This window comes from Leptopilina boulardi, unplaced genomic scaffold (assembly GCF_019393585.1).
Source record: "Leptopilina boulardi isolate dan_hultmark-lab unplaced genomic scaffold, ZJU_Lbou_2.1 LbouV2_316, whole genome shotgun sequence".
NCBI lineage: Eukaryota > Metazoa > Arthropoda > Insecta > Hymenoptera > Figitidae > Leptopilina > Leptopilina boulardi.
Window position 1 is genome coordinate 239,085 of NW_026137881.1, and position 26,164 is coordinate 265,248.

The following is a 26,164-nucleotide window of genomic DNA, read 5'->3' on the forward strand; positions in this document are numbered from 1 at the left end:
CTAACGACGTGTATTTAGCTGTACCTATCCAACCCTGTCGGCACTGTGACCTTGCTTTCCTCCTACCTTTTTTTTTAATTATTATTTAGTATATATTATTAGAAGAATGTTAACTTTTTTTAATCCCACCTCCTATTTTTAAAGTAACTCTTGGCAAAAAATATATTTTAATTATTTTTAACTTCTTCTATGTGAGTACTTTGTTACTTCAAACAAATTAAATAATCAATCATTTCTCGATTTTAAAGTGCTGCATAAAATTTGACAGGCAAGGACACTTTTCCTATAATTTTTTGATTTAAAATTGCATGCTTTATTGAATGATTTAACAATTTTTCTGAATTACACAGCATTTCTAATATTTTTATGTAATAAATAATTCTTTTAATTTATACTTTCTTATTAGAGAATTTTTAAATAAATTGCTAATTTTTAATCACGTTTTAGCATATTTAATACACGTCATTTTATTCACTAAATTATTTATGAAGTTGGCTATAATTAATTATTGTTGTACTTTAAAATAGATAAATTATAACTTTTGTTTGAATTATTTTTTCTATTAAAGAAATAATAAATAGTTGTATATGTCATTTTTATTTAGATAATAAAATAAGACCTCCACGGAAGGTGATCCACATTTATTTGAAATCGAATTTATTAATTTAAAAATTTATTATTTTTGCACTTTAGTTGAAATAACGATCTATAGCAGAATCAATAAAAAAAAATCATGTCTCCTGTAAAATTCCTCAATTTTTTCATTGATTATTGTTATTCCGTAAAGGTCCTTAATTATAATTTTATTTGGAATAAATTGATTAATAACATGTGACTGTTAGCTAACATGTAATGATTTACAAATTTTTCTCATAAAATACTTTATACATAGACTACCAAGCTAAAATTTTGCGAAGTAGTCAAAAATAGTATTACGATTCACAGTCATGTTAAGAGTATAAATATTTTACCAACAAAATTTATTTTCGAAAAAATCAAAATAGTATTTTAAAAAAGTTCTGAAAATCACAAGGCCGCCATATGTAATTTTCCATCATTTTTTTTAAGAATAAATTTTTTGAAAAAATATCAAGCCAATTTTTTTTTTTGTTCACTATTTTTTATTTCTCCATTAAATTTTAGCTCAATCGCTATTATATTTGAAATATTTTATGAGAAAACTTACGAAGAATATTTACATGTCTATAAATCTTGACATATTTGTCCTCCATTCATTATGAAATATGACCTAGTAATTAATGTTTATCATTTTTCGAGAATGGGATTCCTATACAGTTTATCTGTATCAGGAAAAGTGTATTTTCAAAAATAAAATATTTAAAAAGTGACGCAATATAATTTCACATATATTATTTATCGCAATTTTTATCGCAATTTTATTTATATTTAGTATGATATATATGAAAATTATATAATTAATTATATTATTGTTACAGTTTGACAAATTTTTAATTAAATTAACAGAAAAAACAAAAATGAGTGACGATCCTTATGATTTTCTCAAAGAGGAGCCTGAAAAGTCGTTTACAACACGAATTGTTGAAAAATTTAAGAGACAACCGTTTCTTTTTGCTGGTAAGTACAGTGGCAAAAAAATTTATTTGAACCAAATTGAATATTATTTGAGTCAATTAAATGGTATTTCTTTCAAATATAGAAATTATTGGTTCAAATACACAATCGAATAGTAAATTTCGAAACTCTGAAAACCGTAATTGTCATTTTCACTATTTATTGTTATGTGAAAAAGGAAACTTATGCTTTTTCAAGTTGACCCCTTTTCGAAATTCACGATTCAATTTATTTATTTCAAATAAAAATTGATTATTTTAATCAAATAAATGTTTTTTCAGTGTATTATTAATTTTTACAAATTAATTTGTTTTGTTTTTAATTCTGAATAATTCCAAATTTATTTTATTACAGTGAAAATTAATTATATAATTTCTATAATTTCAGGCCTCGGATTATACGATTTTTTCCAAATTTTGTTTTTTTTCAAAAATACGACTTTCTTCGACTGTTTTTAATAAAATGCATCTTATTCAACTTATTTTTTTTTACATTTTTTAAACAAATTTTTAAATAAAATACGGTTTTTTTAGTATGCAATGCAAATCTTCTTCAGATCTTCTTTATTTTATTTGAACCATTTTTCACTTAAAAATTTTCCATTTCTATTTTTGTCTGCAATTTCTAATAAATTTTTTAGTGAAATTATCAAAAATTTTAAATTAAAATCACTTCAAGTTGAATTAATTTCAAGAATCAAAATTGTAAATCTTTGAAAATTCATAGACTTTTAAAAAAAACTTATCTAAAATTATTTGATAAATTATATTTTTAGTTCTGTAAAATTTAATTATTGTCTGAAAATTAACAAAATCTTTTGAAATTCAATTATTTCTAAAAATTTCAACTTTAACTCTTTCAAAATTATTATTAAAAAAAAGGTTTTATTTAAAAATCTGTAAAACTTGATTAAGTATTGGCTGGAATTTTTTTTCACCATTAAAATTAAAAACTATGACAAAATTTTTAATTCGAATAAATTGCTTAAATCAGGCTTGAAAAAATTATAAAAATTGAAATTCAAGAATAATTTTTTTTTTTTTTTTAGAAATTCGTCCTACTTAAATAAAATTTAAAAAATTTGTCTTTCAATTAATTATTTAAAGTAAAATATTTATTAATCAATTAAATTTTGTTAAAATAAAAAAAAATCGACTTTTTCTCCTTTTTTTTGTGCCTTAAAGACGACCCGAGGCCGGTTAATTTTTACAACTATAGTATGTTTTGTTGTTAAATCTGAATAATTCCAAATTTATTTTATTATAGTCAAAATTAATTATATAATTTCTATAATTTATTAATAATTAATTTTATTTAACTTGAGCCTATTTCTATAATTTATTAATTATTTGAAAAAAAGTAGTTTTCATGACTAGGTATTTTATTAAAAATTTAATTTTCAGGATGGTTGGGAACAATAGGTGCTGTTAGCTATGGAATTCACAGATATAGAACAAAAGGTCCTACAGCAAATACAAGTGTTTTTGCCGTTCAATTAAGAGTTTTAGCACAAGGAGTAATTGTGACAAGTCTCTTTTTGGGTATGCTTAATCATTTTTATGATGAACATTTTGCAAAGAAAGAAACACAATTGAAAAAGGATTGACTTTCATGAGATTTAGTAGTAAATTCTAAAAAAAAGAATATAAATATACCTACACAGCACCTAAACTTGCAGCAATATTCTAATATTTCAGTAACACTTGCAAAAATAATGGCAATATTGATGAAATTTTATGTGCTGTGGTAGTAGTAAACTCAATTTTATCGAAACTTAATCTCATTGGTCTGTTGTACATTTATAGAGTTAAAAATAAATATTTTTGCTATATTTTTTTATTCAATTCCAAAAAGTACAAAGAAGAAAACTGTAATCAACTGTATGAGAAGTACAAAAATAGAAAAAAAATTTTTTTTCTTTTAATAATTTATAACAACCATTGTATTTTAGTGTACATAAACAGACCTTTTTAACATGATACTCTATATTGCAATAATTATGAATTTATGTAAAAATATTATTTATTAACTGATGAGTGTAAATGAAAATTAGAAATAAAGAAATATTATTTTAAAAAATCTTGATTTCGAATTAATTTTATTTCTTGTTACAAATTTTATTGGTTTTTATTTTTAATTAATGATTTATAACAAATATTTATTAAAAAATTGTACATAAAATATTATAAATAATTAAATTATTAATTATAATTGAATTAATTGTTTAAAAAAAAAATTTTTTTTGTTGTTTTATGATTTTTGATAATGTGATAAAAAATTCTGTTTTTAATACGTTTTTGCATTTACGCGCCGTCATTGTTTTTAATTGTTAGGCTGCGTTTACATGATTTAATTCAAACCGCTCCGTTTTACGTTGAACAATGAGTGTAATAAGGATGAAAGTATATATTTATCTTTCTATCTGCCTCTTTGTTCAAGTACAAAGTTTCATGCAAATTTAAACATTTTTAAAAAAGTTAGTGGATTATCCCATAAAAATCATTAGTTACAATTATTTTTGATTTGAAAGAATTATATAAGATAAAATTATTTTTTAGAGGAATTTTCATTTTTTGAATTTTTATTTGACACAATTTTTCATTAAATGAATTTTTATTGTACAGAATTCATAAAACACTCGAATTCAATTTGCCCTAAATCAATTGAAATATCAACAAAATATTTTTTTACTCTCTATTACTTTTTCTTTTTTTTAAAAATTCTAAAATATGGTTTAGATTTTTTTTTCTTCCTCACTGTTTGATCATGAGTTTCTAATTTCTTTTCTGACATACTATTAGTAGCTGTCGATTGAAAATTATTGCAATTTTCTTCTTTATTTACTTGCAATAATTCATTTAATTTCATTTTCTCTGAAGAAAATTCAAAATTTTCTAAATTCAACCAAGGTATTGGAACCAAAGTTGGTTTTAAATGAAAATAATTTCTTTTCAACAAACATTTCAAATTCTTTTCAACTTCCGGTGATGAGGAATTGAATAACATTATTATTTGATTTTCCGGAATTTTCATGCATGAATATTTTAAATCACATGTATTAATTGTTTTAGATTTTGGAGAATGTGATAAATATTTTTCAGTAGGCGAAGAATTGACTTGTCTCTTTTTTTTCAACTTCATTGGCAAATTAAATTGTTCACAATCTGACGATTCGGGAAAACTTGAATTACTCGTCGATTCAATTGAATAATTTTTTTTTCTTTGATTTTTTTTTCTATAATTTTTTCCTCGAAACCAATTGTGCTTTCTTATGATTTTTTTAAAAGTTTCACTATTGAATAATTCATCAGTTTGTGTGGAATTATTTTGAAATTCACGTAATTCCCTAATGGAATTTTTTTGTAATAATTCATTTTTTTGGGGATATTCTTCTAATTCTTCGGGTTTTTTAAAAATTCGTTTTCCAATAATATAGTCATTTTTATTAAATTCTATATTTGATGATTCTTTCAATAATATTTCGCCTTCACTATTTTTATAAATTTTATATAAACAAAAATTTTTCGAATCAATAATAAATTGAATATTATCAAATTTTTTAAAATATTCAAAATTTGGACTTTTAATGAATTCTAAGAAATTATTTTTCATTTTTGTTATTTCATATTTATTATTAGTCTCGTTAAATGATTGCTGATCGTTAATTATTTCACAAGTTTGTTCTTTTATATTTTTTAACGAATCGTATCCACTACTTTCACAACTTGAATCTATTTTTATATTTTCCTTAATTTTTACACAGGAATCAATTTTAGAAATTTTGTAATTTTTACTATTGTCATCAATTTTTTTATTATCTTCATCGTTAATTAGTTTTCGTAGAAAATTCACCAGTTGAGAAGTTTTATTATTATGATTTGAATATTCATATTTTCTTTTAGTAATTTTATTCTTTTTGGAAATTCTTGATTTTATTTCATTTTTGTGATCTAAATTTTTTGAAATAATTTCTTCTTTATTTTTTTTTTCATCGTTTATTTTATTTTTTAAATTATTTTCCAATGAAAATTGTTCTTTCGACAGTTTTGATTTTTCTACATCATTTTGAAATGAATAATCGCTGGATGATTGACTTTTATTTGATTTATATGAATATTTTGTATTGAAATTCGTTAGTTGTTGATTTGAAAGATCAAGTAAATTTTTAATTTTTTTAATTTCTAAAATTTTAGAATCACATGAATTAATCGAATTTATTGAATCTAAATATTTTTTTCCTTTTCTACGAGAATTGAAATCTTTTGATCGTTTTTCAAAATTTTTCTTTCGTTGATTGTACAATTTTGACGCGTTTTTCAAATTCTCAAGTGAATCTTTTTTATTTTGAATTTCAAATTTTTTCTTTTTAGGAGAATAAAATCCTCGAGTTCGAGCTGATCCTTCAAAATTTTCTAATTTATTCTCTATATTTTTATTAGAAGAAATAAAATTCTGATCCAATTTGAAAAATTCATTTTTCTCCTCTCTCTTTTCTTTTTTTCGATTTTTATTTTCATCTTTCATCAAATTTGAGAATTCACTTTTTGATGAATTATTTTCTTTTGATTTTATTTTATTGTCATCTGTAAAATGATGTAGGAAATAATCATTGTACCTCAAATTGTGATGACAATTTTTTCTTAATAATTTATCACAGTATTTTCTAGAATTGAAATTTTTATCTATTACTTTTTCGTTTTTATGATTTAGAAAACAATTTTTTCTTTCTTTATTTTCTCGAGAAGAATTTTCTTTATCGATTTTTCTTCTTTCGGCCATACTGAAAAAAGTATTTGAATTTTAAAAAATTAATTTCTTTTACAAATGTTTGATTACTATATACCTTGAAACATTGTGAAAATATCCAACCTATTTCAGTCATTTCGATCAATCAAAAGAATGAAATATTTATTCTTTTTCTCAAGAGTCGAATTCATTGCGCTTAGAAATCATAAAAATTGATTTTCATATGAAGAAAAATATTTACCATACAAAAGAAAATGAATAAAAATTAAAAAAAAAATCACATTAAATTGATACATAAAAAAACAAAAAACATTCTAATTCACTTTTCTCAACATTCAGAGAATTAAATTTGAAATACGTGCCTCCTGAGAAGAGAAATTATCACAGCGCGCATGCTTCACTTTTACTGATCACAAATATCACAAATATTCTTCTCTTCATTCACATTCGTTCGTGACTCTAGTCTCGTGGTGATTGAGCATTTGAATTATTCAATATAATTAAAAGGAATTTGTTTCAATATTTATTTAGTCATGGAGACAAAACCAAAATTAACCGAAGAACCGGTTTGGAGTAAATTGCAAACATATTTCAATAATAATGGTCAAAAAATTAAAATTTTGGATTTATTTCAACAAAATCCAGGACGTTTTGAAAGTTTAAGGTGAGCTGATCATCCTTGACATGTAACCTTGGAATGACCTCTTTTGAATTCAATTCAAAATTGCTCTATTCGTTCTTTGGGTCATGGAACTTTGACATCTTAATAGTTATACGTGTCATGTGACTAAAGTGTAATTTAAATCATTCTTTAAAGTGAATTTTTATTAGATGATTAAATTTAATTTTATTCATTTGCTCTAATACATTGAAATTTAAAAATTATTTTATTTTTAATATTTGTAAAAATAATTCAATATTTTGAATATTTTTTCAATTCTATTTTTTTTAATCAATTTTTTAGTACAAAAATTGTTTATTTATTTAAATTATGACAAAATTGCATCAGCTTTATACAAAATCATAATCATTTTTTGAAATTCTATCAATATTTAAAAATTTTTAATTTATTAAAAATTTAAAAATAATTTCATTTATTTTATTTAGAAAGTAATAATAATTTTAATTAATTAATTAAATATTTATAGAGATCATTTCAATTATTTATTTGAATTGTAGAATTTTAATTGTATTTTATTGCATAATTACAATTTTTCATAATTTAAGATAAGATAATATAAGATTTATTTTCTTTTACATCTTTATAATTGAAATTCAACAATATTTAAATACATTTCTCACACAATCGTTTAATTTCACAGTTTTTTAAAGATTTTTTTAAATCCAAAAAAAAAAAAAATTTTTCATTATTTTTTTTTTGTGGTAAAGTTTTAAAAAAAATTATTTTGTCACGTCTTGAATAGTATTCTAATTTAAAAATTATTTTAAATATTTGAAACTTTTAATTCTTATTAAAGAATCAACGAAATTAATAAATATTTAATATTTAACTAAATTAAAGTAAATATCTTACATAATTTTTTTTTTTTCTAAGCTTAAAACTTGAAACTCCCGAAGATGGAACAATTCTTCTCGACTACTCGAAAAATCGCATCGACTCTGAAGTACTCGGCCTCTTATTTGAATTGGTATGTTAATTTAAAAATTAAATTAAAAAAAATTAAGTTTTTAAATTAAAAATTTAAAAAAAATTTTAAATCATATACAATATTGTGTAACTTATTTTTATTAGTATAATAAAATATGCATTATCTTTAAATTTTCTTGTATTGAATTTTAATTTTCAAATTTTTTTTTTTGTCAATTAGGCTCGGGCTCGTAAAATTGAAGCAGCTCGCGATGCAATGTTTTCTGGACAGAAAATTAACTTCACTGAGGGAAGAGCAGTTTTGCATACAGCTTTAAGAAATAGAGCCAATACTCCTATTTTGGTTGACGGTAAAGATGTGATGCCTGATGTCAATGGAGTTTTGGAGCATATGAAGCAATTTACCAAGCAGGTATAAAATAACAAAAAAAAAAAAAAAAGAATTGGGTTCTTATTAAAATTTAAAGTTAATAATTACTTAAAGTTCAGGCTTCGAAGCGTGAATATTTTCTTTTTTAAAAAAATTGAACGAAAAAATTTTGAGGAATAAAATTAACATCACTTTTTTCCTGATTATTTAAAAAAAAAAACTATCTATTGTTAAATTTCAATTAAATTTTTGTTTCTGACACAACGGTAGGAGCGTATGATTATTCCATAAAAATGATTTTTAACATAAATTTTTTTTTTACAAAATAGCATTTAGGTAATACAGAATTTTTTTTAAACGAATGTTTACTCAACGGAATTTTCAAAGTTCCGAATTTTTATTTGACAGAATTTTTATTTTACAAAATTTCTCTTTACCCAACTGTTTTTTCTTGAAAAGAATTCTAATTTAATTTTATTTTTAATTTATTAGAATTCTCATTCAGTAGAATTTTAAATAATTCGAATTTTTAAATCATAGAACTTGGAATTGGAAGCTTATATAAAATATTTAGTATTTTAAAACAATAATTTTAATTAAAAATCTTCGAAAAATTCAATTCTTTCTAAAAATCTTAATACAAAATTCAATTATTTTTAAAATTTGTAAATCTAAAATTCTTTGCTAAATTAATAATTTCATATCCAATTATTCAAAAATTCAATTAAATAAACTTTGTTAATAATTTTCAGCAATTCTAATTTGTAAAAATTTTAATTCAAAATCTTTTAAAATTCAATTATTATTAAAAATTTTGATTCAAATTTTTTGTTGAAATAATTATTTCTAATAAGTTTAATCAAAATCTCGGCATTTCAATTATTTAAAACATTTTTCAATTAAAAATACTCTAAAATTCAATTATTGTCTGAATTTCGATTAAATCAGAATTATTAAAAAAAAAACAGTTGGGTAAAGAAAAATTTTGTAAAATAAAAATTCTATCAAAAAAAATTTACCAATAAATTAAAAATTCTATTGAATAAAAAATTGTTTAAAAAGAAATTATCTTAAATGCTATTTTGAAAAATGAAAATTCGTGTAAAAAATAATTATACAAAGCATTAGTTAACGCTGGCAATATTAAATCATGGCGAGCTTTTAGGAATCAAAAAAATTCGCTAAAATTTAAAATTCTTGAATTCTGTCATTTTTAAAATTATTTTTTTTTGAAAAAAGTAGCATTTAGTGGCTTTTGACCGAAATTATTAGTAAAAAAGTAGCCTTGTCGAAAAAAAAGTATCAAAAAAGTAAAAAAAAACTGTGTCACTTCAAAGTCTAAAAGTTTCTACAGTTTTCAAAATTTCAAAAAAAGAAAAGAAGAAATCACATTTATTTTGATTTGTGGAAAGATTAATAAAAAAAAAATTATATTTCAGATTTTATCCAAGGAATGGAAAGGTTTCACTGGCAAACCAATTGAGGATGTTGTCAATATTGGAATCGGAGGTTCCGATCTGGTAAATAAAATTTAAAATAAAAATCAAAAAACTACATATATAATTAAATAATACAAGAATAATAAGAATAAAAATAAAATTAGAAATATAAACTTAAAAATTGAATATAGAAAGATTATTTTTAAATTTTCTTAAAGGGACCCTTAATGGTGACTGAAGCTCTGAAACCATATCACGTTGGACCACGAGTTCATTTTGTCAGCAATATCGATGGAACTCACATTGCTGAGACTTTAAAAAAACTTAATCCCGAAACTGCACTCTTCATTATTGCTTCAAAAACTTTTACGACTCAGGAAACAATTACAAATGCGACCTCAGCGAAGAAATGGCTTTTGGAACATTTAAAGGACGTTAGTATCTTAATATATATTTTTTTTTATTTTTGTGTCAAAAAATAGACTATTTTTTGAGATAAAAAAAAAATGTTTTATTTATCAGGACGCAGCAGTGGCTTTACATTTTGTTGCTCTTTCAACAAATAATCAAAAAGTGAAAGAATTTGGAATTGACGAGAAAAATATGTTTGGTTTTTGGGATTGGGTTGGAGGTCGATACTCTCTATGGTCTGCAATTGGATTATCAATTAGTTTATCAATAGGTTTCGAGAATTTCGAGAAATTACTTAGTGGAGCTTTTTATATGGATCAACATTTTCGCTCAGCTCCTTTGGAAAAGAACGTATGTTCCATTATTATAGAAAAAAAATCCAAAACATGCTCTAGTTTTTAATTTTTTTTAATGTATGTTTAAGAACGTTTATTTATTTGCAGGCTCCTGTAATTCTTGCCTTACTCGGTATTTGGTATCATAATTTCTATGGAGCGGAAACTCACGCTTTACTACCGTATGATCAATATCTTCACAGATTTGCTGCTTATTTTCAACAAGGTGATATGGAAAGTAATGGAAAATATGTCACACGATCGGGAGATACTGTTAATTATTCAACTGGTAAGTTCTTTTCTTTTTTCACATTAAAAAAAAAAAAAATGTAAGTGTTAAAGAAAACGAAATATTTAAATTGAATTAAATTTGAAGATAAATTTTTCCCTTACATAGTTTTATTTTCTAAACGAAGCAAAACATCTTAGTCAAATTTTAATAGAAGATAAATAATATTACTAAAAAAAATTATGTGCAAAATCTCAAATTTTTTCATAAAAATATAGTGCCAATGAAAATTCAAATAATTTATAAAATAATACTGAAAAAAACTTGGGAAATTTAATTTTATTCTTTATTCTACATTTATATAAGTAAAATATAATAATAAAATTAGAAAAATCATTTAATTCGACTTTGTTCTCCAAGCAAACGGATCAATATTATAATTTTGTGAAATTATTTATTAAATAAATATTCAGGTCCAATTGTTTGGGGAGAGCCCGGTACAAATGGTCAACATGCATTTTATCAATTAATTCACCAGGGAACAAGACTCATTCCTGCTGATTTTATTGCTCCAGCTTTGTCTCACAATAAGGTACAATTATTTTTTTTTTCTTTCATTCTCCTGGCATTGAAGAAGTAAAACAAAAAAAAAAAAAAATTATAAAATGATAATTATTTTTATTTTAAGGTCCAAGGTGATCTTCATCATAAAATTCTCCTCGCCAATTTCCTTGCACAAACAGAGGCGTTAATGAAGGGAAAAAATAAGGAGCAAGCTAAGGAGGAACTTGAAAAATCCGGAATGTCTTCCGAACAAGTTAATCAAATTCTTCAACACAAAGTGTTCGAAGGCAATCGGCCAACGAACAGTATTGTTGTAAAAAAAGTTTCACCATTCACATTGGGTGCTTTGATAGGTATGTAGATTATAAAACTGATTATTTAGACAAGTGTCAGAAATTTTAGGCTTTGAATCGAATAATAATAAAATTTTTGAATCGAAAACAATTCAAATTCGAATTAATTAAAATTTTCTACTACGATGATTTCAATTCGAATTTTGCCGATTCGAATTTAATTCGAATTATTTCCATACATTTATAATTTAGATATAAAATTAATTTTTCACTTTCAGCAATGTATGAACACAAGATTTTCGTTCAAGGAATAATTTGGGATATTAATTCCTACGATCAATGGGGGTATGTGCAATTTTTTAATTATTCAATTTATTATATTAAATATTGATAAAATTAAATAATCATTAACGTTTCGAATCCTGTCAATTTTTTTTTATTTTAAAATCGAAATAAACAAATAAAATTCTAGGTCTAGAATTTAATGATTATTAATATATTAATTACATTTAAATAAGTATTAAGATAAAGAAAAAAACTTTTATGCACCCAAATAAGTTTTAGATTTAAAAATTTTTTAGTTCTTAAATTTTATATTAAAATTTCTATTACAGTGTGGAATTGGGTAAACAATTGGCCAAAGCAATCGAGCCAGAATTGAATAGTGCTGATAAAATCTCAAGTCATGATTCCTCGACGAATGGATTAATAGCTTTTATCAAAGAAAATAGTAAATAAAAAAAGAATGATTTACGTAGCATCGCATTGAGAAAAAAAATTAATCAATTTTAAATAATTTATGCGCGAAAAATATTTGACAAGAATCTGTATAATTTTCACAAGTGGCCTAATCGCCTTTTATTTTTAACTTTAAAAAATCAATTATAAGACTTTTGATTTGCGATGTTGACGTTAATTATTATTATTTGTTAATTTACAAATATCTGTGTCAGATGTGTTGTTATTGTATATTCTGTGTTGAAAAGTATAAAAATTTGTCATAAAAATAATAAGAAAATTTGTGCAGTATAAGTATATAATTAATAATTAAAATGACGAATAATAATAATTAATTTACAATTTTTTTTTTTGTTTTTAAAGTTTCAAATATTAGTCAAATTTTTAATTTTTTATCAACATTATTCTAGTCACATTTTATTCATATATTGAAATTAAATTTCCATTTTAATTTATTTATTTGTAAAAAAAAAAATATTTATACAGTTGTTGTGCATAAAGGAACTCGGAAAATTTATTTTGTAAACCTTATTCTTAATGCTGATATTTTTTAAATTGAAAAATGTTGAGAAAAATATATACATCATTATTAAAGTTGTCGATCAGTCACACAAAGTTGTTATATATATACAATAAAAAATTACGATTTGAAACAACTTTTCTCATTTCAAACTATTATATATTCTCTCAATTTTAGATACGAAAATTTGTCGCGTTTATTTTTTATTTTCTTTTTTGTATCAATTTGAACTTTGCTTAATTAACGAAATAACACAGGAACATAAAAAAAAAAATTTTTTTTGGCCCAGATACTGTATTTTCGCCCGCTGAATCCAAATCTGCAATCAGAATTGTCAAATTGTTTCAAATTTTACAGATAATCTCAAAAAAATTGCTCAAAAACACAAATCAAAGGAAAATTTTTTTTTCCAAATGAATTTCTATAATTTTACCCACTGAACCTGAATCTGATGGCAAAATTGTCCGATTGGCTCAAAATTTTGAGATAATTTCAAAAAAAAAAAAAAGAACAATTCCTACGTTAAATGTTGCTTTTATAAAAATTGTAAGACAACTGATCCCTTCTTTATTTTAATCGACAGGATCTAGGGACACTATAAGAGAATGATATTGATTAAATTCTGTTCCTTATACATAGGTAAAATCTATTCGACATGTAATTATTATAATTACAGTGTGTACACTCTTTAGGCGTATAAATGTCGAAATGACAATTATTTTAATTGCAGATGTACTTTTAATAATTCTTCGGTAATACTTAATAAATATTTAAATAGAAATTGATTCACACAAAGAGTAAGAACAAGAAGGACTATAAACATTATTTTTTTCTTAATATTGCGAAGGACAATTATTTTAATTACACGTACTTCTAACAATATTCTAAGAAAACACTTTAACTTAAGATAAATGTTTAAGTGAATATTGATTCATATCAAAAAGTTAGGGTGCAGAAAAGAAAGACTTTATCATACGAAATTTTGCAAATATTCTGTATGCATCGAAAAGATGGACATAGTTAACAAATCATACTTTAATGTTATTAAATATAGTATAATTGTAACAGGTTTGAGTCGACATCATCCTATGTGGTTCAATTTCTTGGCAAAATCATTTACTTTTTTTCTAATTTTTTCATTATTAAGTGCTCAGGTATATATATTTAATTTTTTATTTTTAATTACCCGTGTGGAAAAGTGATGTGGGCCCCCAGCGGGGGCCCTTATGGATCGCCCTCATGCCATGAGGGCCGCATATGGATGATCCATAGGGGCCCCTCATGGAAACGACATGCTCATCGATGAGGGCGCCCGCATGGGCGATCCATGAGGGTGCCCCTACGGGCGCCCTTATGGGCCCTCACGTTTGCCCTCATCTTGCCCTCAAGTTTGCCATAATGTTTTTTAATCAATAATATTAATAATAAAAGTTAATTAATAATAAATAAGCTTAAGTTATGAATAAATAACATATTTATTTAATAATTATTCAATTTTAAATTAAATTCTTACTCAAATTCAATTTATTAATTAACGTTCTAATTAATTAACTGTCGGATATAATTAAAAGTAATAATAAATTAATTAATTAAAAAATTAAAAAATATTTAATTTATGCATACTATTAACGGATATTTTCATTTTTCAATTAATTCATACATAGAATTAATGATTAAACGCAAACCTGAGAAATAAATAAATCTAACGCATGGGGGGAATCGAACCTACGACCTACGGACTATGAGTCTAACGCTTTACCAACTACGCTACGTACGCTACTTCAAAACGAATGCTAACTTCTTGATGCTATTTAAACTTCAAAAATACCTAACAAAGAAAAGTGCTTAACATCATTTAGTTAAATTAAGATATTAAATTATATTTTCCAATCAAATGCAATTTATAAAATATAATTAATTATATGCTTTATGATTATTATCATGAATCATCTCAGGCGAATTTTCAAAAAAGTGTAAATATATTTTTATTAAAAACGCGTTTTTCGTTGTTTTAAATCATTGGAAACATTCATTTTTTGTTGATAAAAAAATATTTGATTTTTGGACTTAGAAAATTTTGCTAATCGATCATGAGGGCGATCCATGCGGGCCCCTACGGTGGCCCTCATCTATTTTGCCATAAGTGTGAGTGTTATTTTCAAAAAAGTGTAAATATATTTTTATTAAAAACGCGTTTTTCGTGGTTCTGAATCATTATAAACATTAATTTTTTGGTGATAAAAAAATATTTGAATTTTGGACTTAGAAAATTTTGCTAATCGATCATGAGGGCGATCCATGCGGGGCCCCTACGGTGCCCCTCATGGATTCGCCATAAGTGTGAGTGTTATTTTCAAAAAAAGTGAAAATATATTTTCATTAAAAACGCGTTTTTCATTGTTGTGAATCATTATAAACATTAATTTTTTGGTGATAAAAAAATATTTGATTTTTGGACTTAGAAAATTTTGCTAATCGATCATGAGGGCGATCCATGCGGGCCCCTACGGTGGCCCTCATCTATTTTGCCATAAGTGTGAGTGTTATTTTCAAAAAAGTGTAAATATATTTTTATTAAAAACGCGTTTTTCGTGGTTCTGAATCATTATAAACATTAATTTTTTGGTGATAAAAAAATATTTGAATTTTGGACTTAGAAAATTTTGCTAATCGATCATGAGGGCGATCCATGCGGGGCCCCTACGGTGCCCCTCATGGATTCGCCATAAGTGTGAGTGTTATTTTCAAAAAAAGTGAAAATATATTTTAATTAAAAACGCGTTTTTCATTGTTGTGAATCATTATAAACATTAATTTTTTGGTGATAAAAAAATATTTGATTTTTGGACTTAGAAAATTTTGCTAATCGATCATGAGGGCGATCCATGCGGGGCCCCTACGGTGCCCCTCATGGATTCGCCATAAGTGTGAGTGTTATTTTCAAAAAAAGTGAAAATATATTTTAATTAAAAACGCGTTTTTCATTGTTGTGAATCATTATAAACATTAATTTTTTGGTGATAAAAAAATATTTGATTTTTGGACTTAGAAAATTTTGCTAATCGATCATGAGGGCGATCCATGCGGGGCCCCTACGGTGCCCCTCATGGATTCGCCATATGGATCAGCCCTCATGGGCCCCCGCCGGGGGCCCCGAACTCTTGAGGGCAAGATCGTGGCTTTTTCCACACGGGTAAATTTAAAATTAAATTAATTTAATTAATTAAAATTTTAATTAAATTTAATTATTTTAATATTTAATTTAATATTAATAAAATTAGATTGCAGGTTTTGTAAAAGTATACGGTGATATTGATTTGGTTTTGGGATGCTGTCCACCAATATGTTATTCTTCAATAAGTGCAATTATTTATGTGAATAGCAATCTGCATGTGAAACAAGTAATCAGTTTAAATTCTTTGCTTTGCTTCTGTAAAGGAAAAAATTAAAAAAAAAAAAAATTTTTTTTGTAGATAAATATTGTTTTTGAAAAAATTCGAGAAGACTGGAACCTATTGACATCGGAAAGTGAACTTGATATTCTTCATAAATATGGAAGAAAATGCAGAGCCTATAATTTACTATACACTTGTAGTTATTTTTTTTTATTATAAAAATTTTTTGATATTTAGAAAATTATATTTAATATTCTTTTATGTTTTTATAATTATAATTTAATTATAATTTTATAATATTATTTTTATATTATTATTTATTTTATAAAATATCTACTTTTTTGATAATCACAATTTTTAGATGGATTATTTATACAAGTTGTCCTTTATCATTCAGCACATGGCATTCCTTTGCTGATAAATATTTTGAAAAAGAATAATAAACCTAAACCGCTTATGCTTCCCGTTGAGTGTGGTTTAGATTCAGAAAAATACTTTGGTTTAATAACTCTTCACAGTTATGTGTTTGGTTATTTTTCCACAACTGGTATTGCAACTGGGGGTACACTTCTTGTAATGTTTCTTGAGCATGCTTGTGGAATATTTGACATTATAGGGTAAATTCAAATTATTTTAGATTTGAAAAATAATTTTAAAAAATTTTAAACTGCATTTAACTGCTGTTCATTCAAATTTATTCTATTAATAAAAAAAACCATCAAAACGGCTAATTTTGAAAAAAAAAAATTTTTTTCGATGAATAAAAAAAAATTGTTGAAAATTACTTTTTTTTTTATTTTTTATAGTGAAAAAAATTTTTTTTTTTTAAATTTTGATAAGTCATAATAATTTTAGATCACTAATAATGCCAAAAAAAAATAATTGACATCCCTTAACAATACATTAATTTCGATAACCGAAAAATGTTTATAACCATATATAGACCATAAAGAAATTTATCATTCAATTATTAAGAATTTTACATAAATATTTTTTCTTTACAGACATAAATTGATTCATGCCATAAAAGAAAATATCAATTCTACAAATAAAGTTGTTTCTAAAAAAAAATTCCGGCAAGAAATTAAAATTTGTGTTGCAATGCACAAAAGAATTGTATTGTTTGTATAAAAAAAAATTTTTAATTTATAAAATAAACTAAATTATTAAGACCATGAGATTTAATCAACAATAGACAAATTTTTCTTAAAATGCAATATATTTTTTTTTTCTTATCAATGCAAAAAAAAAAAAACTAGCTGCATCAGTAATAATTAAGAAAAATTCATCTATTGTGGATTTAATCTGAAATACAGATTTTAAAATGACGAAATGCTTTTTTTCATTTCTGAAATGCAAATTGTTCTTGTGTAGAGATAATTTTACATTTTATTTCATATTTTATATAGTAATTAAAATATTAAAATATTTTACTTTTCAAGATTTATCACTGATATACAAAATGTTTTTTCAACTGCTTATCTTTTTGTATATGGAATCAAAATAATTTTGCTAAGCGTCACTGCAGTTCAAGTAAGTATTTTTGTTTTATATAACAAAAAAAAGGGTTTTTCTTCCATAAACATGTAAAATTAAAAACGAATATTAGTTTAGATTCTAATCTTATACTATGATTTAGTTTGTGATGAGTACAAAAAATACTGAAAATAGAGTAAGATTTGGATTTTTTGGATTGTTTCAAGTGATGCATATTTTCTTTTTAACTATCCCAACGCAACATTTATTGGATAACAGCTTAAATCTTTCTACATGCATGTACAACTCATTTTTAATCAATTTAATATATTTTTTTTAATTAAAAAAATTTTTTTTAAATTAATTTTTATACTTTACAAGAAATCTAGTTTTGTACATAATTTTAAATATTAGATAGTCAGTATTTCAAACAAACATGTTTGCGAAATTTTTTTTCTTTAATTAATATTTTAACACGCGAAACACCAAGGTGATATCTTCGGTCGTCCAAAAAGTCGCGCCTCAGCTAAAAAAAAATAAAATAAAAAAAGAAAGAAAAAAAAAATACAAACTTGATTATAAATTCATCTGAATTTTGTTATTCGGGGATTTTTTGATTATCAGTTTTCCAAAATTCAAAATACAATGAAATCAGTATTATAATTATTAAAAACTAAACTAAACATTAATTTTATTAGATACAACAATACAGATTGGTACCATTTGCCAGATGAATCAAAAAAATTGTTACTTATAATAATGAGAAAAGGATCTCAACCCGCTACATTTACCGTTGGCAAAATATTCGTACCTTCGATACAGTTTTTTACAAAGGTATATAGAAATTTTTTGAAATAAAAATGTTCCAATCGCGAAAGATGGGGGAGATTATTGCAAAATATAAAAAAGTAAATGGAAAAAATGTTGGCAGATATTTTATTAAAAATTATTATTAAAATTGTTTTTATTTATTATGAAATTTGTTATTAAAGGTTCTTCAAACATCAGTGTCATATTTTACTGTATTGAGATCTGTGCAAGAATAGAAAAAAAATTTCTACTCCTATATTTAAGGATAATGGTTTAAATATTTGAATAGTATTTTTTTAATTTTTTAGTAGTAGACAACATCCTTAGAGTATCACAGATTGTAAAAAAATCATGTAAATAAAATCAATTTACATAAATTGGCATTGAGTTCATTAAACATTAGTTTCCATTTTAAATTTTCATATGAAGAATTAAAAAAAAAAAAAATTTGTAACGATTTGTACCGTGCCAGAATTTTTTTTTAAATAATTAAAAAATTGGTTACAATTTTGGAATCAAGGGATAAATTTATTAAACTAAAAAATATTATTTTCTCACTAAATATATTTTTATTTCAATTAAATTTTAATAGAATTTTTATTACAAATATTTACCATATTTACAATATGGAATTTATAATCTATTATTTTTTCAATTAAATTTTAAAAGAATTTTTATTACAAATATTTTACCATATTTAAAATATGATAATTATAATCTATTATATTTACAATATACACCTTCGTTGAAAATTGAGCCATAAATACTGACAAATATATTACATTTTTAAGTTTTCAAAAAGCGTAAAACTTTTTTAAAGAATAAAATCAATTCACAAACTTACAGCTTCTTGTAATACAGATCTTCAAATACGTATGGAAATAATAATGTCCATTTAAAGACGCTGAAATAAAATAAATAATAATAAAATATATAAAAGTAATTAAATTTTTGTAAAGTATGAAAAGAAAGTATAGGATAAAATTGAAATAGGTATAGATAAAATATTGAAAGAACATTTAAGGAAATTAAGAGAGATTTAAAAAAAAAATAATAATAATAATTAATAAACTTACCGGATGTGGTGGTCTAGGTCTAATTGGTATCGGACGAGGTCTTGGCATATTTCCTGGTCTACCTGGCTCCCGTCGAACGCGCTTAAAAAAATTAAAATTTATTAATATATTAATATTTTTTTTCGTTCATATTATAATAAAGAAATTAACTAAAAACTTAAAAATTTTCCTTAATTTATATATAAGAAAAAATGATAAAAAGAAAACGAAAATTATTAATGTGACTAATATTAAGATATATAAAATTTCTTTTCACCTCCAAAGCAAGTAAGGACTCTTCTTCATCTACAAAACTTTTGAATTCTTCATCTTTTTCTTCCTCCTCAGCTTCACGGCGAAGACGCTGAAAAAAATAAAAAAAAATTTATTTTTACATTCGTTCTATAAAAACAGTTAGTATAAAATGTAAATCTTCTTCAGATCTTCTTCAATTCAAGTATTTAACAAATTTTGAACTAAATTGATTCTTCACTAAATTAATTATTTTTAATAATTTTAATGAAATACATCACAAATTCAATTATATCAAAATTATTTTTCAATTAAAATTTTTATGTAATTTAACAACTGTTTATAATTTTAAAAAAATATATCACAATAAAATTGAATTATTTTTTAAAAATTTCAATTCAAAATAAACTAAAATTCAATTATTACCCGAAATTTTAATTCAAAATCAATTAAAAATCCAATAATTATCCAAAATTTTCAATTTAAAATTTAATTATTTACCAAGTTTTCAATTTAAAATGAAATAAAATTCAACTATTTTCTAAAATTTCTATTCAAAATTAATTATCCAAATTTTCAATCAAAAATGAACTTAAATTAAATTATTATCCAAAATTTCAATTCAAATTCAATTATTTCCCAAAATTTTCAATTCAAAATGAACTAAAATTCAATTATTTTCCAAACTTAAAATCAAATAAAATTTCATTATTCTCAAAAATTTGAATTCAAAATTAATTGAATTTTCAATAATAATTTGAATTTAAAAGCATCTAAAATTTAATTATTTCTAAAATTTTCCATCGAAATTTTTTTTTTTGAAATTTAATAATTTCAATTATAACTCTAAGGAAATTCTATTATTTTTAACTATTTTTATAATATTCTTTGAAAATTCAACTTTCTGAAACCATTTTTCAATTAAAAATGATTTTCAAATTATTGTATTTTGTCCGCATTTTATAATAAATTTTTAGTGAAATCATCTAAAATTTTAATTAAAAATCACTGAAAGTTTCAATTAATTTCAAAAATCTCAATTTTAAATCTTTGAAAATTCAATTAAATTTAAAAAATGTTTTTCAAAAATTGTTTGATAAATTATTTTTAGTTCTGTAAAATTTAATAATTGTTTGAAAATTAACAATATCTTTTGAAATTTAATTATTTCTAAAAATTTCAACTTTAACCCTTCGAAATGGATTAATATTAAAAAAAAATTTTTATTTAAAAATCTGTAAAATATTTTTGTTAAAATAAAAAACAAATCCACTTTTTTTTTTATTATAAATCGACTAAAACGACTTTTTTGTGTCTTTAAGTTGATTCGAGGCTTGTGTTTTTATAATTAATATTTAATAGGTATTCGTTGGCCCCTGGTACCTTAAAAATTAATTTTTAAAAATAAATTTTTTTCAAATTACTATCTTGTACGAAATTTCCTGGCGCATCTTTTTTCTCATCATAAATTTTTTGTATTTGTATACAATTTTTGAATCAATATACAACTTTAAAAAAAATTTCGTTGGTAAACGTTGCGTGTACTTCAGCTTCGTGAATTGAATTTTTGAATTTGGAATTTTTAAGAAACTTATTCCAAAATTTGGAAACACAATTATACAACTTTGGCAAAAATGAGAAAAAGAATTGTCAAAATTTGACACGTCATAAGATTACTATTCAAAAAAACACGTGAAATCAAAAAAGGCCAACTTGAAGTTAGGACAGAAGGACAGACAAAGCATTTTATTATTATAAAATTTGTTTAAAAGAAAGCTAAAATAAAATAAATAAAAAGAAAATTAATATTTTTTTTTGTACTTACGGGATGTGGTGGTCTAGGTCTAATTGGTATTGGGCGAGGTCTTGGCATATTTCCTGGTTTACCTGGCTCTCGTCGAACACGCTAAAAAAGGCAAAATTTATTTATAAATTCATTTAATATTTTTATTATTCTTGATCCAAATTTTCAATTTTAATCTCTTATATTTAACAAAAAAAAAAAAAATTATTCGATTCTCCAATAATTAGGTTTTAAAATTTGTTTTCACCTCCAAAGTATTTAAGGATTCTTCTGCCTCGTCAAAATTTTCTAAAGCTTCATCTTCTTCTTCGGCTTCACGACGAAGACGCTAAAAAATTGAAAAGATTTTTACTTTTATTTCTTTTTTTCAATAGAAAAGTTTCATTAAATTTCAGAAAAATTAAAAAAAAAAAAAACTAACTTTACTTAAGTAATGAGAAGATTAATAAATCCTTTTTTTTACTTACTGGATGTGGTGGTCTGGGTCTAATTGGTATCGGACGAGGTCTTGGCATATTTCCCGGTTTACCTGGTTCTCGTCGAACACGCTAGTAAAAGAAAAATTTTATTTAATAATATTTTTCGAAATAGTCCAAATATCGACTAAAATATTTATTCAAAAATCGGATATTTAACAAAATAAGAAGAAAAAATTTTTTAAATTCTAAAAATTTAGATTATTTGGACTTCTGAAATTTAGATATAAAATTTATTGTCACCTCTAAAGTAGTTAGAGATTCTTCTGCTTCTTCAAAATTTTCTAAAGCCTCTTCTTCTTCTTCTTCAGCTTCACGACGAAGACGCTAAAAAATTGAAATGATTTTAACTTTTATGTTGGTTTTATTTCTTTTTTTTTTCTTGAATAGAAAAAATTCATTAAAATTTGTCAAAATCTTAAAGAAAACAAACTTTTCTTAATACATTGAAAAAAAATTTCCTTATCTCAAATAATCGGTATCAATATCTAAAATAAATAAATTTATTTGAACCAAATAATTTTTATTTGACTTAAATAAATAATATATTTGAAATAATTTCTGTATTTGAAATAAATACCATCTCAATAATTATTTGGTACAAAAAAATATTTATTTGATGTCAAGTAATGGATTATTTGAATAAAAAAAATTTTTTTTTTTTAAGTGTAATTAATGAGAAAATGAATAAATCATTTTTTTTTACTTACTGGATGTGGTGGTCTAGGTCTAATTGGTATCGGACGAGGTCTTGGCATATTTCCCGGTTTACCTGGTTCTCGTCGAACACGCTATAAAATTGAAAATTTATTTAATTAATATTTTCTCGTTTACAGTAAATTATAAAAAAAAAAAAAAATTGGAATATCATCAAAGTGATGGGTTTTTAAAATTTTTTATTAAAATATCGTTAAAGATGACAAAATTGAATCTGATTTTTAGATATTCAATTTTTATTCACCTCCAAAGTAGATAGAGATTCTTCTGCCTCTTCAAAATTTTTTTCCTCTTCCTCCTCAGCTTCACGACGAAGACGCTAAAAAATTGAAAAGATTTTTACTTTTATGTTTGGTTTTTTTTTTTATATTTATATTGTTTTGAATATAGAAAAGCGTTAAATTTTACAAAAAAAAAGTAAAGAAAACTAAAAATAATTAAGAAAATTAATAAATCCTCTTTTTTACTTACTGGATGTGGTGGTCTAGGTTTAATTGGTATTGGACGAGGTTTAGGCATATTTCCTGGTTTACCTGGTTCCCGTCGAACACGCTATAAAATTGAAAATTTATTTAATTTATATTTTTTCAAAATAGTTGAATGATAAAATATTTATTCAAAAATCGTATATTTTACAAAAAATGAAGAAAATTATTGGGTTTTCTAAAATTTAGATATAAAATTTATTTTCACCTCCAAAGTACTTAATGTTTCTTCTGCCACTTCAAAATTTTCTAAAGCCTTTTTTTCTTCAGCTTCACGACGAAGACGCTGCAAAAACAAAAAGATTTTTACTTTTTATTACTTTCGAAATTTCCAAAATTGGTTTTTAATTTTTTATAGTGAAGAAAGACTCCATTGAATTTATTATGAAATATATTTTAATGAAAACCAAATATTGAATATTGAATAAATCATAAGAAAATTAAATTATATAATGAAAAAAAAAAGTTTATTTGATTCTAATACTCGATTACTAGACTATTATCAAATAAATATTTATTTCTATCAAATAATTATTATTTGAGATGGTATTTGTTTAAAATACAAAAATTATTGGTTCAAATAGAATTTATTTAATTCAAATAAAAATTATTTGTTTCAAAAGTGAATATTTATTTGATAATTAGTCAATTAATCGAGTTTTTGAATCAAATAAATTTTTTTCTCAATGTATATATTTTTTACACTTACGGGATGTGGTGGTCTAGGTCTAATTGGTATTGGACGAGGTCTTGGCATATTTCCTGGTCTACCTGGCTCTCGTCGAACACGCTAAAAAAAAAAAAATAAAAATATATTTTCTTTTTTTCATTAACAAGAAATTTGAGAAAAAAAATGTCAAAATAAGTAATTTTAATTTTTATTCAAACATTCTGTATTTAACAAAAATTGTAAAAAATTATTAACTTTGTTTATACCAAAAAAAAAAGATGTATTACTACTGTTTACCTCTTGTGGTTCTGCATGAGATGCTAAGACGGCAAATGCAAAAAGTGCAACTACAATTAAGGCACCAGTAGTTTTGGCCATGTTGAATTTTGTTCTATAAATTAAAAATAATTTAATTATTAAAAATAATTAAATAATTAATTTATTAAAAATAATTAAATAATTAAATTCAATATTTAGCAAACGATAATTATAATAAAAAATTCTTTAAATACCAAATTAAAAATTTCTCATTTTTATTTATAAATTAAATTTAATATCCACAAAATATTATTTTTTTGACTACAAAATTTTTTATGCTAAAAAGTTTAATGTACAATAATACTTTTTCAATAAAATTATTTAATTAGAAAAAAAACCATTTTAATTTAAAGAAAATGTTTTTATTTATTTATTTTTTTAAATAGGAGTTTATAAAATATTAATTAAAAACTATTATACTTACTATTTAGCACTTTAATGTAATATGTTCGCTCTGTCGTAAATCTGACTTTAGAATAATCTCTTTATTGAAATAAGAAGCTTTATATATAGTGTGAGAACTATCGAACATTTATATGTATAGATATAATACATATGATGCATTTATTTGTATGCACAGCTTAAACTCTGCGAATCGGGGAATCACAATTCTTGTGAATCATTTTTATACAAATTAAATGAATTTCTTTTAAAAAGTTTTCCTTATTGCTCTTATCTGACAGACATCAAAAGTAATTCAATATTATTTACACTTCAGGGGATCCCATTTATTTGTTTATTAGAATTTATTATTATTAATAATAATTTTTTTTTTATTTTAAATTTATAAATAATCTTCGTATTCCATTAATTTCGTCTGATCATAATATGCATTTATTCTGTTTTTCCCATTTTTGAAGTTTATCATAATTGATAAATAAATAAATAATTACATATGCTTTTATTTTTGATTTTTTCAAAAATCAAAATTTCTAAAAAATATAAAAAAAAATTATAAAATTACCCGTGTGGAAAAAGCCACGATCTTGCCCTCAAGAGTTCGGGGCCCCCGGCGGGGGCCCATGAGGGCTGATCCATATGGCGAATCCATGAGGGGCACCGTAGGGGCCCCGCATGGATCGCCCTCATGATCGATTAGCAAAATTTTCTAAGTCCAAAAATCAAATATTTTTTTATCACCAAAAAATTAATGTTTATAATGATTCACAACAATGAAAAACGCGTTTTTAATTAAAATATATTTTCACTTTTTTTGAAAATAACACTCACACTTATGGCGAATCCATGAGGGGCACCGTAGGGGCCCCGCATGGATCGCCCTCATGATCGATTAGCAAAATTTTCTAAGTCCAAAAATCAAATATTTTTTTATCACCAAAAAATTAATGTTTATAATGATTCACAACAATGAAAAACGCGTTTTTAATTAAAATATATTTTCACTTTTTTTGAAAATAACACTCACACTTATGGCGAATCCATGAGGGGCACCGTAGGGGCCCCGCATGGATCGCCCTCATGATCGATTAGCAAAATTTTCTAAGTCCAAAATTCAAATATTTTTTTATCACCAAAAAATTAATGTTTATAATGATTCAGAACCACGAAAAACGCGTTTTTAATAAAAATATATTTACACTTTTTTGAAAATAACACTCACACTTATGGCAAAATAGATGAGGGCCACCGTAGGGGCCCGCATGGATCGCCCTCATGATCGATTAGCAAAATTTTCTAAGTCCAAAAATCAAATATTTTTTTATCACCAAAAAATTAATGTTTATAATGATTCACAACAATGAAAAACGCGTTTTTAATGAAAATATATTTTCACTTTTTTTGAAAATAACACTCACACTTATGGCGAATCCATGAGGGGCACCGTAGGGGCCCCGCAT

At 23.6% G+C, this 26,164-nt stretch overlaps 5 protein-coding genes across 12 annotated transcripts; 3 read left to right on the forward strand and 2 right to left on the reverse strand.

Moving 5' to 3' along the window:
• The first annotated feature begins 12 nt into the window (after positions 1–12).
• Positions 13–3,672, forward strand: LOC127283976 (HIG1 domain family member 1A, mitochondrial-like). 3 transcript variants are annotated; one of them, XM_051309192.1, is made up of 3 exons: positions 13–268; positions 1,486–1,596; positions 2,997–3,672. In XM_051309192.1, exons 2-3 carry the CDS (start codon positions 1,497–1,499, stop codon positions 3,197–3,199), a joined length of 303 nt encoding a protein of 100 aa, XP_051165149.1. In that variant the 5' UTR covers positions 13–268; positions 1,486–1,496; the 3' UTR covers positions 3,200–3,672. The 3 variants fall into 3 exon arrangements, with proteins under 3 accessions (XP_051165149.1, XP_051165148.1, XP_051165147.1); XM_051309191.1 differs by having other exon boundaries at positions 13–191; positions 1,458–1,596; XM_051309190.1 differs by having other exon boundaries at positions 14–268; positions 1,458–1,596.
• Positions 3,673–3,847: 175 nt separating this feature from the next.
• Positions 3,848–6,684, reverse strand: LOC127283977 (asparagine-rich protein-like). The gene is made up of 2 exons (XM_051309193.1): positions 6,437–6,684; positions 3,848–6,373 (listed from the first exon to the last, which is right to left on the reverse strand). The coding sequence occupies exon 2, from the start codon at positions 6,370–6,372 to the stop codon at positions 4,291–4,293; it is 2,082 nt and encodes a 693-aa protein (XP_051165150.1). The 5' UTR covers position 6,373; positions 6,437–6,684; the 3' UTR covers positions 3,848–4,290.
• An 81-nt stretch (positions 6,685–6,765) lies between these two features.
• On the forward strand, positions 6,766–12,642 carry LOC127283978 (glucose-6-phosphate isomerase). The gene is made up of 11 exons (XM_051309195.1): positions 6,766–7,003; positions 7,895–7,988; positions 8,169–8,360; positions 9,758–9,838; positions 9,976–10,191; positions 10,280–10,519; positions 10,612–10,792; positions 11,206–11,324; positions 11,421–11,649; positions 11,868–11,934; positions 12,204–12,642. The coding sequence occupies exons 1-11, from the start codon at positions 6,873–6,875 to the stop codon at positions 12,325–12,327; spliced, it is 1,674 nt and encodes a 557-aa protein (XP_051165152.1). The 5' UTR covers positions 6,766–6,872; the 3' UTR covers positions 12,328–12,642.
• A 1,070-nt stretch (positions 12,643–13,712) lies between these two features.
• On the forward strand, positions 13,713–18,888 carry LOC127283979 (uncharacterized). Of its 2 annotated transcripts, XM_051309196.1 has the most exons (9): positions 13,713–14,001; positions 16,129–16,248; positions 16,321–16,438; positions 16,604–16,859; positions 17,247–17,363; positions 17,685–17,775; positions 17,882–18,018; positions 18,417–18,552; positions 18,711–18,888. In XM_051309196.1, the coding sequence occupies exons 1-9, from the start codon at positions 13,858–13,860 to the stop codon at positions 18,762–18,764; spliced, it is 1,173 nt and encodes a 390-aa protein (XP_051165153.1). In that variant the 5' UTR covers positions 13,713–13,857; the 3' UTR covers positions 18,765–18,888. The 2 variants fall into 2 exon arrangements, with proteins under 2 accessions (XP_051165153.1, XP_051165154.1); XM_051309197.1 differs by lacking the exons at positions 17,882–18,018; positions 18,711–18,888 and having other exon boundaries at positions 13,715–14,001; positions 18,417–18,540.
• Positions 18,889–19,074: 186 nt separating this feature from the next.
• Positions 19,075–24,887, reverse strand: LOC127283980 (apidaecins type 14-like). Of its 5 annotated transcripts, XM_051309198.1 has the most exons (14): positions 24,730–24,886; positions 24,285–24,378; positions 24,027–24,107; positions 23,526–23,603; positions 23,304–23,384; positions 23,077–23,151; positions 22,826–22,906; positions 22,359–22,442; positions 22,107–22,187; positions 21,887–21,967; positions 21,661–21,741; positions 19,861–19,947; positions 19,605–19,685; positions 19,075–19,432 (listed from the first exon to the last, which is right to left on the reverse strand). In XM_051309198.1, exons 2-14 carry the CDS (start codon positions 24,363–24,365, stop codon positions 19,424–19,426), a joined length of 981 nt encoding a protein of 326 aa, XP_051165155.1. In that variant the 5' UTR covers positions 24,366–24,378; positions 24,730–24,886; the 3' UTR covers positions 19,075–19,423. The 5 variants fall into 5 exon arrangements, with proteins under 5 accessions (XP_051165155.1, XP_051165157.1, XP_051165156.1 ...); XM_051309200.1 differs by lacking the exons at positions 23,077–23,151; positions 23,304–23,384 and having other exon boundaries at positions 24,730–24,887; XM_051309199.1 differs by lacking the exons at positions 22,826–22,906; positions 23,077–23,151 and having other exon boundaries at positions 24,730–24,887.
• Between the last annotated feature and the right edge of the window lie 1,277 nt (positions 24,888–26,164).

What these genes read in the sequence shown, in the direction of transcription:
- LOC127283976 (XM_051309192.1), top strand. Translation starts at nt 1,497, where the DNA reads ATGAGTGACGATCCTTATGATTTTCTCAAAGAGGAGCCTGAAAAGTCG. An exon ending in ACAACCGTTTCTTTTTGCTG is followed by an intron (nt 1,597 to 2,996) that starts GTAAGTACAGTG and finishes TTTAATTTTCAG; the next exon opens with GATGGTTGGGAACAATAGGT.
- LOC127283977 (XM_051309193.1), bottom strand. Translation starts at nt 6,372, where the DNA reads ATGGCCGAAAGAAGAAAAATCGATAAAGAAAATTCTTCTCGAGAAAAT.
- LOC127283978 (XM_051309195.1), top strand. Translation starts at nt 6,873, where the DNA reads ATGGAGACAAAACCAAAATTAACCGAAGAACCGGTTTGGAGTAAATTG. An exon ending in GGACGTTTTGAAAGTTTAAG is followed by an intron (nt 7,004 to 7,894) that starts GTGAGCTGATCA and finishes TTTTTTTCTAAG; the next exon opens with CTTAAAACTTGAAACTCCCG. An exon ending in CACATTGGGTGCTTTGATAG is followed by an intron (nt 11,650 to 11,867) that starts GTATGTAGATTA and finishes TTTCACTTTCAG; the next exon opens with CAATGTATGAACACAAGATT.
- LOC127283979 (XM_051309196.1), top strand. Translation starts at nt 13,858, where the DNA reads ATGGACATAGTTAACAAATCATACTTTAATGTTATTAAATATAGTATA. An exon ending in TTTCATTATTAAGTGCTCAG is followed by an intron (nt 14,002 to 16,128) that starts GTATATATATTT and finishes TAATAAAATTAG; the next exon opens with ATTGCAGGTTTTGTAAAAGT. An exon ending in CGATACAGTTTTTTACAAAG is followed by an intron (nt 18,553 to 18,710) that starts GTATATAGAAAT and finishes TTGTTATTAAAG; the next exon opens with GTTCTTCAAACATCAGTGTC.
- LOC127283980 (XM_051309198.1), bottom strand. Translation starts at nt 24,365, where the DNA reads ATGGCCAAAACTACTGGTGCCTTAATTGTAGTTGCACTTTTTGCATTT. An exon ending in GACCTAGACCACCACATCCC is followed by an intron (nt 23,604 to 24,026) that starts GTAAGTGTAAAA and finishes TTGTTTTTGCAG; the next exon opens with CGTCTTCGTCGTGAAGCTGA. An exon ending in AGTCCTTACTTGCTTTGGAG is followed by an intron (nt 19,686 to 19,860) that starts GTGAAAAGAAAT and finishes AATTTTTTTAAG; the next exon opens with CGCGTTCGACGGGAGCCAGG.